The sequence below is a fragment of the Triturus cristatus genome, chromosome 4_1 (assembly GCF_964204655.1).
Source record: "Triturus cristatus chromosome 4_1, aTriCri1.1, whole genome shotgun sequence".
Lineage (NCBI taxonomy): Eukaryota > Metazoa > Chordata > Amphibia > Caudata > Salamandridae > Triturus > Triturus cristatus.
In genome coordinates, this window is record NC_140585.1 from 972,293,417 (window position 1) to 972,305,642 (window position 12,226).

At 44.5% G+C, this 12,226-nt stretch overlaps 1 protein-coding gene across 2 annotated transcripts in view; it reads left to right on the forward strand.

Annotated features, from left to right (window-relative positions):
- Positions 1-1,438: 1,438 nt before the first annotated feature.
- The window catches only part of IKBIP (IKBKB interacting protein), a 40,767-nt gene continuing 29,979 nt past the window's right edge, over positions 1,439-12,226 (forward strand). For both annotated transcript variants that reach the window (XM_085653854.1, XM_085653853.1), the window contains exon 1: positions 1,439-1,874. In XM_085653854.1, coding sequence (XP_085509980.1) covers positions 1,666-1,874 — 209 coding nt within the window. In that variant the 5' untranslated portion in view covers positions 1,439-1,665. The remainder of the gene's footprint in view (positions 1,875-12,226) is intronic.

Here is a 12,226-nt window from a genome sequence, read left to right on the forward strand (position 1 = left end):
GCGTAACACAGAGCATATAAACTAAAATCCAATAGTGTCTTGGCTACAGCCACTTTCCTAGTGCTTAATTTGTAACCAAAGAGGTGCCGGGGATTTTATCATGTTGAAGCTTTACAGAGCATGTTTGAATGGTTAGCCTGCCTAACACAGAAACCCTACAAATGGGGAGACATGTTGTTTAAAGGCCAAAACTGCTACATGCCACACACTGATGCACGCCACACACTGCTGCACGCCACACACTGCTGCATGCCGCTGCACGCCGCACACTGCTGCATGCCACACACTGCTGCATGCGTAACACTGCTACACGCCACACACTGCTGCACGCCACACACTGCTGCACACCACACACTGCTGCATGCCACACACTGCTGCACGCCACACACTGCTGCACGCCACACACTGCTGCACGCCACACACGGCTGCACGCCGCACACTGCTGCACGCTGCACATTGCTGCACGCCGCACACTGCTGCAACCGTGACACTGCTACATTTCACACACTGCTGCACGCCACACACTGCTGCACCCCACACACTGCTGCACGCCACACACTGCTGCATGCCGCTGCAGGCCACACACTGCTGCACGCCACACACTGCTGCACGCCACACACTGCTGCATGCCACACACTGCTGCACGCCACACACTGCTGCATGCCGCACACTGCTACACGCCGCACAATGCTGCACGCCGCACAATGCTACACGAAACACTGCAGCAGGCCACACACTGCAGCACGCCACACACTGCAGCATGCCACACACTGCTGCACGCCACACACTGCTGCATGCCGCTGCACGCCTCACACTGCTGCACGCCTCACACTGCTGCACGCCTCACACTGCTGCACGCCACACACTGCTGCACGCAGCACACTGCTGCACGCCGCACACTACTGCACGCCTCACACTGCTGCACGCCACACACTGCAGCGCGCCACTTACTGCAGCACGCCACACACTGCAGCACGCCACACACTGCAGCACGCCACACACTGCTGCATGACGCTGCACGCCACACACTGCTGCCCGCCGCACACTGCTGCCCGCCGCACACTGCTGCACGCAGCACACTGCTGCATGCCGCACACTGCTGCACGCCGCCCACATCTGCTGCACGCCACACAATGCTGCACGCCGCACACTGCTGCACTCCACACACTGCGTTTATGTGAGTTTATGCTACTGACATTGTAAATGACAATGCCTTTTGTTTGTTTTAAGACCAAAACATAAATAAAAGGAATTGTAATTTTACAATGCCAATAGCTCAAACTCTTATAATTGCGAGACCTATTGCATTGCAAATGCTTGTTTGAAAGGAAACCTCAATGGAAACTAACATTTGTGTGAGTGCAAAATTGTGCCTCTTGGGCTCCCGTAGACTTCCCAGTCCAGACGCACCCACCCCCATAGTCCGCCCCCCTCTTCTGGAGTCCCGAACTTTAGTAAACTTCCTGCGGGATTTGCAGCGGTAGTGAGGAATGCGTGCCACATCAACACCCTGCAGCAGACACCCACCTTTACCCCTCGGACTGCAGCGCGTGGAAGCGAGGCGGACCTGGGCGCTCGACCACCTTGAGACTTGGGATAAGCGGCTTCTCCCAGACACGCCATCCCTTGCACACCACCGCTCCGTTCCGTCTGGAACTTTTCACAATGTCTAATGACCTTAAACAGAGGAAGAAAGCAACCCCGGCTAAGCCAAACGAGGGAGCGAAGGCAGAGCAGGGCCGAGGGGCCGCCAAGGCAGGGAAGGAGACGTGTTCTCCGGCGTCTGTGAATTCCAGGGAGTCGCGGAATGTGTGCCCCGAGCCCCGCACCGCGCTGTGCCTGCTCTCCCTGTGTGTCTGCCTGGCGTCCAGCTGGTAAGTACACCACGGGGAAGCGAAAGGCCCCGGTGACGTGCGTTCTGTGAAGAATTAAGTAAGACCGTGGTAAAACGCACTTTATAGAAAATGTGAGGACGTATTTATTTAATTATTTGTATGGGTCTCTTGACAGCTATGGAAGTAGGGGGGGGGGGGTCGAAAAAGTGACATTCAAGCTAAGTGAGGCGGGGAACCAACCATGTGTCCTAAGGACTAGAAAGTGCCGAAAGAGCCCTACTCAACACTGCATTAGCAGTCCAAGACTACTACTGCAGTGTATTATCCAACTGTTAAAACATCCTTCTATCTCAGAAGCCAACCGCAACATGCTCGAGTGGCACAATGGCCAGTACAGCCATGTGACGTTGACTGTTACTTATTCCCCAGTTGTACAAGTCACCTCTGAGTTCTCTGCCCTCCTAAGAGGATGTGCCTGCATCCCATTGTTCCTATATAAGTGCTTGGCTGGGTAAGTGTTCAAGGATGTGTCTCAGTAGGTCGGGTGTGTCTGCTTCCTGACTGCCTGAGGAAAGCGCGACTCCTCTCGGTAGCATCAGCACCTCACTGCACAGCAGATCTAATGTACGTGAACGTTGACAAGCGTCTTCCTAAAATGCCCCCTGCTAAGAGTAAATCGCTCACAATGGGTTAAAAAATCAGGTCTGATTGAAGATGAATATTAGTACCGAAGAGAACAGAATGGCGCCAAACTCCCGCCCGCATCAGAAAGGAGAAAAGAAGAATGAAAAAGTGTCGAGAAGAGGCATTTCGTAGAGTGTTCTAACTTCAGGGAGCAAAATTCAGGGACAAAAATGGATGAAAGGCACGACGAATGCGACACAAATAAGCATACAAATACGCTGTGATTCACCTTTGACAGTGCCTCATTCTATAGGGTACTAACAGAAACTGGCATGACTGGAATATATTCTGCCATTTCTTGGATTGGTAACCTCTGTTAATATCCACTAGGCAAACCACCACCTGGGAGAGGACAAATTCTGAGGTTTTTCTATGCTTCTTTTTTGGAAATCATGACGCTTACATGGCAAACGAACAAGTTCAAGATTGACATATCTCGACCAGTGTTGCTTTTCACAATCCAACCGCGACTCACGCCTGTACTCCAGGAAGCTTGAGGACCACCCCTTTGGGTGACCATGAGCATGGTGGCACAAGAGCAGTTCATGTGGTGCAAGCGCTCATTACTTAGCTGAGTCCACCATCTCAGAACATGCCACATGACAAAGTGAGCAGCATTTGTACCTTTTCTGCTCACGCAGGGCCTCCGGTAAGCTCTGGGTTCAGTTCTGTGCTCAGATGGAACACATGGTGACTTTCAGTAACTCTATAATGTAATATATAGGATCAACATAAAGACAACACTCTCCCAATCAACCCTTCATGGTGTTGCATGCTACCCGTGCCGACAAGCGCTGCAGCACCACACACAGGACTAGTAACCACTATATAAATTATACAATACGTTTTGGGATACTTCACCTCATATATTCCACAAGACTGTGTACACTTCTTATCAAACCCTATGTTCATATTACAAGCGAGTTTTAATTTCAGAACTCACTTGTAATTAGAAATAAAAGTTCCTTGTTTGTTTCAGTTTATTACAGGTGGTTATTGATGTCACACTGCACCTGTAGGCAGGGGGAAGTATGTGGCGCACACTGAAGATAAATTGACCACCAGATCCTCTCTTTACCCTTGCTCTAATATATCCTTCAGCTACCCTTCATAATATCTTCAATCAAATTGGCCAAAAGCATCATAGGAATAAGGTTGTAGCATCAATTTGTAGGTCTTGCATACAGACAGCTTTAGTTGTTAGTCATTGTTAGGCCTATTGTATCCAATAAATCTTCTATATATACTTATAGTGGGCTTTGGGTTGATCTATTTTATCCATCGGCTGTTTGTGTTCTCCCTGTTTCAGTCATTGGCTTCAGATATTGTTCTAAATTGAGCGTCCTCTGGGAGTACCAATAAAAACTATAACTACCACTTTGGGTCGACCTATTTTATCCATCGGCTGTTTGTGTTCTTCCTGTTTCAGTCATTGGCTTCAAATATTATTAATCATATTCTGGATCAGCCTATAGGTGATTACTTTTCTTGCCTCTTGCTTTCAGTGTTCTCTTACCAGTGCTTGCATTACAGTGTGCGAGGGACTATTTTCCTCTCACCTTGTCGCTCTTAGCAGTTTAGCGTTGCTATCCCACTTCTCCCCTTGCAGTCCTCCACTCTTTCATTCTGCTTTTCCAATCTGCCTGCACTCACTGCTTACGTTGTGAACACTGCCTCCCCTTACTACCCAACACTCAGATGTGCCTACTATTGCCCCATCTCCCCCATCACTGAGGCCCCTGTTTTTGTCCCCATCTTTGCTCAGCTTTGGTGTTTTCCACAGCTCCTCAATGCTAGAGAAACATTTTCAAAGGCAGAAGGTGGCCAGCTTGAATATTTTTTAGATACTTGCACTGTTTCATGATGGTCCTCACTCTGCTTGAACTGCGGCGTCTACATGTGAGGTGACACCCATCTTGGAATGGTGCAAGGATACCATTGACCTTTTCTAGTGATAAAGTTGCTCCAGCCTTGTTTTTGTGTTTTATTGAGCATGAATTATTGCAACTCTAAATGTTTCACATATAGCAACATGAACACATGCAGCAGAATGGCATGTTCAGTAGGTAAGTGATGAAGCTAGTTAGTGGGGATGTGGCTATACAGTGACAAAGCGTTACATATAACATAGCATTTCACATTTTTTATATACAAAATCATATACAGCTTTTGGAAGTCAGAAGCTAAATGTCTGGGATGGGAAGATATCCTCACAGGAGAGTCTAAGCTACATACGTACGAAGGAGCCTTGATGGCGAACTCCAATGCAAGAAAGAAGGATTTTGGCGCCAAATGCTACCCTGTAGCAAAACAGCCTTTCACCTATCTCCTGTCTGCATGGAAAGTTAAAGCTCTAAATAGAAATATACTCTCTGACTCCCTAAAAATGTGTTGTGTTCGGTTACGTAAACATGGCCATCACGCTCAACAGCATAACCCTGTCCTGAGCATCCAGGGCTCTTTAACTACAAAATAAAGTCCTTTGAAAAGCAGGGACAAGTTGCTACATGGTATAACATTTGTGGCATATTCCCTGAACATGCTAATACATTTAATTAATAAACAAAGCCTAGATCATCTAACCAGTGAGGCCAAGTGTTTATTCTCTCCTTTAACTTCAAATCTTGCAGGCCAGAGTGCTGCTGTTGTAGTGGTTTTAGGCGGAATGACATCACTGTGTCACATAACACCAATAAATATTTCCATACTTGGACTGCTCTAAAGCTAGGTCTGTTGCCATCCTTTTGTGTGCTCCACTTTGCCCTCAAGAGAGCGACCAATATAGGTGAGTCTGACCTCACTACAGAAGCAAGCGTTCCAGCCCAAATTAGTAGGTCAGGTCTTCTGAAAATGAAACAACAATGGCAGATGTATTTTTTCCTCTTTTGAGTTAATCAGTGATTTGCAGCTTACATTCTTGGGTACAGAGCAGTTGGATTGCCACACATGGATGGCCTATTCCACTTAGGGCTGAAATTCAAAGCATTCCTGGGAATAGTTAAAAGTTGGACTTGCGAGCTACCAGGGTATACCCTGAAAGGTGCATTCCTTCATATTGATGCCTTTGGTTATGCTCTTATGAGAGCAGACCAACACATCTTAATTTCTTGTGTGGTAACCTTTTTGCATATTAGATGTCAAATAAGAAGGTACTCCTGATAATGTCATAACTTTCATGAGCTTGTCCTTGATGACTGTCTTGGAATGGCCACAATTCAAGATGGGGGCTGTAGAACCACCAGGAGTAATGCCATTCACCTGTTGTGTTATTTATCCCTAGAGCTTCAAGCATTTTCTGATAACAATCTTTGAGCTTCTTTCACTTTTCAGGGGCGCTACTCAACAGGAATGCATTGATGTAGGCATCATGGAAAGAAAAAGCACATTTCTTTCATGAAACCACAGTCCTTTTAATCCCATCTAGCTGCAAACATGTAGTGTGCTAAGTTGTAAACACTGATATCTCTGCTACCAACAGGTCAAATGATCCGATTCTTACAAGGCTAATACAGCCTGTCATCTTTAGAGGTTGTTCTGAATTTGTACTGAGAAGTTGTGTGCATGCAGGACCTATTATTTACAGTGCTATGAAATTGGTAAATTTCTTTTTTTGGTGGAGCCTACCAGACAGCACAAGCTGTTTGGTTGCAAAAGACATACTGTGTGCTTATTAAGAACATGCAGGCACTTGCAGCTTTCCCTTTGCTTACTAGTGGTTGGCTTTACTTTCACTCTTCTTTGCTTGCTTTCTCTTGGATGGCTTTCCTTGTTTTAGCCTGCACATCTTCTGTTTGTCCCTCCCATGGAGCAGAGCCTTTTTACCATGTCTTTGATTTACTGGCTTCTGTGCTTCCTCTGCTCGCTTTTAGGAAGCTACTTTTTTCTTTTTGTTCAAGCACTCTTAGAGTGTGCATGTGTTTTCCAGTTATCTCCTGCTTACGGTTTTAGCCCCCCCTCCATGTTGCGCTCTCTCTCTCTCTCGCGTGCATGTGCTTTTCTCCCCCACCCTCAATCATGTTACTCTCTTGTCCGTGTGCTTCTTCCTGTGCTCCACGTTGCTCTTTCCCCATGTTGTCTGCCATGTTGCTTCCCCATCCTCATCCGCCGTATTGCTTCACTCTGTACCTCCTCTCAAGCTGCTGATCCATTTAATTATTATTATTTTTAAGCGTTTTTGCGCTCCTTTAAAAAAAAATAAAAAAAAATTGCCGATCCGTCTCAGATCAGTAAATAAAAAAAGGTTTTATTTTTTAGGCATGCACGTTTGCAGAACGCATGTTCTGCCTACATAATAATATATTGGCTGACTCATCCAGTCTTTTGTTTTTTAAGCCATGTTGCACAACAGCTGCAATACTGTACAGCATGGTTAAAACATAGGCAAAGCCAATAGTTATTAGGGGTGAGCAGTTTCGGCTTTCACATTGTTTGTTTAAACTTGGTAGGCTTAGTAAAAAGTAAGTATATGTTCTGTGCTTTAATCTGTCATAATTAGAGAAAGTGTATGCTTATATATTTTGAATGTTAGTTAATTGTGTTATAGCGCCATTGTTTTTGTTCAAGCCATGCTTTGTTTCAATAGTTACTCTGTATGCATCCTGTGTCTGCAGTAAGCCCCTCTATTTCACTTGGCCGTTACCCTTGGTCGCCCCATGTGTCACCTGCATAGCGTGATCCTCTTTACAACCAAACTGTTTTGTTGTTACACTTTTCAGGTCGAGCCTGGGCAGCGCATGCACTGCTCTGTGAGGCATGCTGTATTGAGGTAGGGATTTGAAGCTCCACCCACTCCGCCCATACTTTTCATTGGCTTGTGTCATTGTCCACTGTAAACTGTGGCTGTTTATTGGTCAATAGGCTTAGTAGTCCCTCGTTAGTACCGCCTTGTCTCATTTTGTAACCTCTCATGGCAACACCCTGTTACGTGTGTTGTTACTCAGTAGGCATTAATTCCAGCCTCCGAGTACTATTTTCTCAAATAGCTTTGTGCTGCCTGCTGTTGCTTTTTAAAAAAAGTTATAGCACGGGCGCCAAACGCAGTTGCAATGCAATAGGTCTCGCATTTGCGAGAGTTTAAGCTATTGGCATTGTAAATGACAATGCCTTTTATTATTTGTTCTAAAAACAACATAAATAAAAGGCATTTTCATTTGCAATGCCAACAGCTCAAACTCTAGTAAATGCGTGACCTATTGCATTTCAAATTCTCGTTTAAGTCTACAATGCATGTGCTCCAATGTACATGTCTGGTTACCAGGATGTGGTATATCTTGGTATCTTGTTTTGACACTTTATCACATGGTTACTCAAATATTTTCGCTGCCTCCCCTACCCGTTTTGTTGGGGTTCCGTCATCCTTTTGCTGCTATTGTCATCCAGTTCTTTTGTCAGACCATAAGGATTTTGAGAAGGAAAGATTGCAGCCAGTCAGTGCTGGCTGGACCGTGGCTGGGGTGTGTTTAATAAATAGAATCCTCGCCTCTTACCAGTCGCTTGCAGTTGAATGTTTTCACAGGTTTTTTGTTGTTGTTCTTCAAATGAACTAATGCATTGTGTGGTAGAGCACTGTCCTTTATAGACAGCACATTTTGCATTGAAATGGACACAAAATTTGCACATACAGTATACTGATAGAACTGTAGTGCACACAAATTCTAATGTGTCGAAATCGGGTTTCACTGAATAGTTATCATTTGTACATCACCAAGTAAAGGGGTCCCGAATTGTTCTGATACTGTTAAAATCTCTGTTTCCATCACTCTTCTGAATTACAAAAAAATATGCTTCATTTTTACTTTCAAACTGCTGAATGTGTACAGCTCACTTACAGGTATTACATTTCGCTGTGTGTTACAAAAAATGACAGCCTTTCATTTCACACCCTTTTTACGCTTTGTACGCCAGCAAGATAGACACATAATTCACTTTTCTTTTCTTCCTCTGAGTGCAAAGTGAGAGCAGCTTGTAAACGCCAGCCCTCATGTAAAAAATAAGCAATAGAAGACAAGTCCTCACGTTTGACTTCTGTTTTTGAAGCGCAGCAACTATGACAAGATAAAGAAGGCTTTAAATTCTGTATTTATTTATTGCGTGGACTGACCGACCCACAGTTTGTGTAGCACTGTACTAAAACATATCCAAGTACACAGATTACTTAATTACTGGGCATAACAAATTAAGAAAGCAGTGGTAGCAATATTAATTATGAAATATTTTAATAAGCAGTGTACTGTAGCTTACTATATTAAATTGATAGACATAAAAATGGGTTTATGGTCTGCAGAAGTGTTGTCCACGGTCCAACTCCCCAGTACTTATATGGCAGGACATTTTCAGCAGATTGATCACAATACAGCATTTCCCGTATTACCCAGGATTTATTTCTGACCAACTAGTTAATGATCTATAGACTCCAAAGTATTTTGAGGCTTCTGGTGTGAGGTACAAAAAGAAAGCAATAACGTAGCATGCCACACATGAATGCCAGGCAAGAGCTCGTATTTTATGCCAGTATATGTCCAAATGGCATGTTGGTGGCGAAAGAGGGGTTGACAGTGAAGAAGTTGCTTGACAATTTCAAGGTTCCATTATCATAGGTTCCAGGTAGTAGTGTCCTTGGTGTGCCTAGCAAGAAGTGAACCAGAAATGAGTAGCTGCTGGTGGCTGTGGAATATGAAGTGGATTTGCATGCCTCGCACCATCAAATAACACCACCACCTCAGATACTTCTCTTCTGCAGTGCTCGGCTTTTAGAAATACCAAATGTACTGGGGATGAAGCAGCATGGGTCCTCTTACAAGAATGGTGCGGGAGAGGAGTTTTACAAGCTAATTAAACACAAGGACCTAATTTAGACAAAACTTGGGGCCTTATTATGACTTTGGCAATCTCGGAGCGGGGACGCCACCCTGCTCCGAGACCACCAAAGCCATAAAAAAATGCCCGCTAAAGTATGACTTTTAAAGTCTCTGGCGGGCAGTTCCACAGCAGTGCCTTAAAGGCACCGCAATGAAACCATCAAAGGCAGTTCCTGCAAGGCATGGACTGACAATTCCATGCCCTGCAGGAACTGGGCGGGCATACAGGGGGGGAACAATGTGTCCCCCCCGCATGCACCCCTTGGCACAGAGGCACAAGAAGGCCCTGTAGGGCTCCCTGTGTTTCCTCGCCACCACACTTTTCATGGCGGTCGCACCGCCATGAAAAAGTGTGGCAGTGAGGAAACTCGTAAAATGCTTGGCGGGTCGCAGCGGCCCCGCCAAGCATATTGCGACCCCAATCTGTCGAAACACCTCCAGGGATCTCTGATCCTTGGCAGTTGCGGCGGTGCCAATGCGGCCTGACCACCCAAGTTGTAATGAAGCTGGCTACGGCGGTCCATTGTATTCATAATAAGGTCCTTACAGTAATTGCTATATATTTGTATACTGTATTCATCCGTTCATGCATATCTTTCAGCGCGCCTTCAAATCACGGTTGTCAAACTAAAGTAAAATCTAGAAAATATATTCCGAAAATTATTTCAAGTGGCCCTGTCAAATCCTAAATATTTCGATGATAATGTCCTGATAATGTGGTCTGTTTTCTTTTGCTTCAATATTAATCAAGCTTGAACTAGGAAACTCTTGCAGACATTAAATTCATATTATAAATAAGCAGAAAAGCATATGTTTTAAAGATAATTTGGAGTGTCCCAGAGGTCTGTCACTTTTGGAGCTGGCTTACACTAACATGAATTAAGAAACATAGATGCACACTAAATTGACTACCTCGTTCAGAAGAAAGACTTTGCAACTTGCTATCTTTGTAAAAGCTTACTAGGGATTTGCATATCATCCTTTGACATGATTGTCACAGGGCGGGACATAAGGAACAGGGTTAATGGGGAACAAATGCTGATTCAAAGTTTATTGAGAGATCGCAAATTCCTTTGTCATCATCAGAAATGTGTAAAACAGCAAATATATTGTAAAATAACAATTGTTTAATTAATGATAAGAGACTAAAATCAGTTACATAAATAATTAAAAGGTGATAATTGCACCACGGGATCTTCCCCTATACTATGTTTGCCTGACAGACCATGCCACATAAAGACATTTAGAAACTGCCACCACAACCACAGATGATGAATCACTCTCGCCAATTCTAAGGGTTTTTACACAATTTGTAAGAGATAAACACCTGCAGCGGGGAACAATCCACCTGTGCTTGCGGGTTGCATATTTGGGATAGAAGAACATCAGGTGTTTCTCGGCTTCATCAAAAGAGGTGCAAAAACTGCAATTTGACAGGCCCGACTTAAAGGAATCCCATAGTGCAGTATAAACAGCAATTGGCAAGGCCCCATATCAGAACTGCAAGAACAATATACAAGCTCGCACTGGATGAATATAAGCAAGGAATTCCTCTGCTTTAGGCTCATATTTTTACATTAAAATACACCTTGCAAGTCTACCCCTATAACTAGACTGTTCGTTCTGTGCAGCTATCTTGTCCCAATACCTAGATTTAACCATTTGGGCTGCATTAGCTGGGATAGATGAGGGGTCTTTCCAAAAATTAGGTAGATCCAGCTCACCCAAGCTCTTTATACATGGCTCAGCCACTTGATCTTGTTGGAAGATCGAAGTGTCATAATATCAGTAAGACCCACTCTATATTCTTGTAAATCTCTGGTGGCCCAAATACACACCCAATATAGCAGTGGTCTAAAAGCCGCCAATTTAGTAATAGAATCAATGCAGAGATCAAGTGACAAAGGCATCAAAGGAGTTCCTTTTTGTAGCCCTGTTAGAGCTCTAAAAAAGTTATTCTCTTTAGTGAACCAAAACACTCAGATTGCAGTAACCCTAAAGTCCCCCCCCATATAATGCCGCTTCTTGCACCTGCTTCTTATAAATTTCTGTTGGGTGGAGAAATTGGAAACTACTTAGCCTTTTGTCCATCCTAAGAATAGCTCCCACCCTATGGGTTACAGGATGGGAGCTCTCAGCGATCTGTGGTGCCCAAGATCTGGAGTCATCCATTCGGACCCTCTGGTAGTCAAATTCTGTAACCCTTTCCAGTACTTCATTCCTCAATTTTACTGTGCCGTTCACCCCGTTTCTACCTGGTGTAGATCATCAGTTTAGTTTTTGCAACATTTACTTCACGACCATAATCTGCACAAAATGTACAGAAGTTATCAACAAGGATTGGTTGATGGCCCACCCTCGTTTTTGCTAACAAGAGAGTATCGTCAGCAGAGAAGAGGCCTGGAATTCTCTGCCTTGCATGGGTAGGGGAATCATTGAGGCATCAACACAGTTTTTAATATAAAGAAAGCAAAGTGTGAGAGCCAGTACGCACCCCTGGTGGATGCCCTTGTTGATACAAATTGGATTGGTCAGTTCCCCCCTGTAGTGCTGCATCGAATCTCAGCGTAGTTCCCCTCATGGAGGCGTACTATCTTTTATTAGTCATACAAGATCCCCATCTCCCCCAGGGTCTCCCATTGCTTTTTCCCTGGGAGCAGGTCAAAGGTGGCATAAAGGTAGACAATTGCCTCAAAAAGGTTGCCTCCACTTATATATACTGTTTTCCTCTTAGCCCGAAGCAAGCAGAAAACCTGGTCAATGGAGCTGTTCATGGTTCTAAGTCTTGCTTGGAAGTTGGAAAGAACATGATTGTCATTTATCCGTTCCAAAAAACGCCCCAGAATTTCT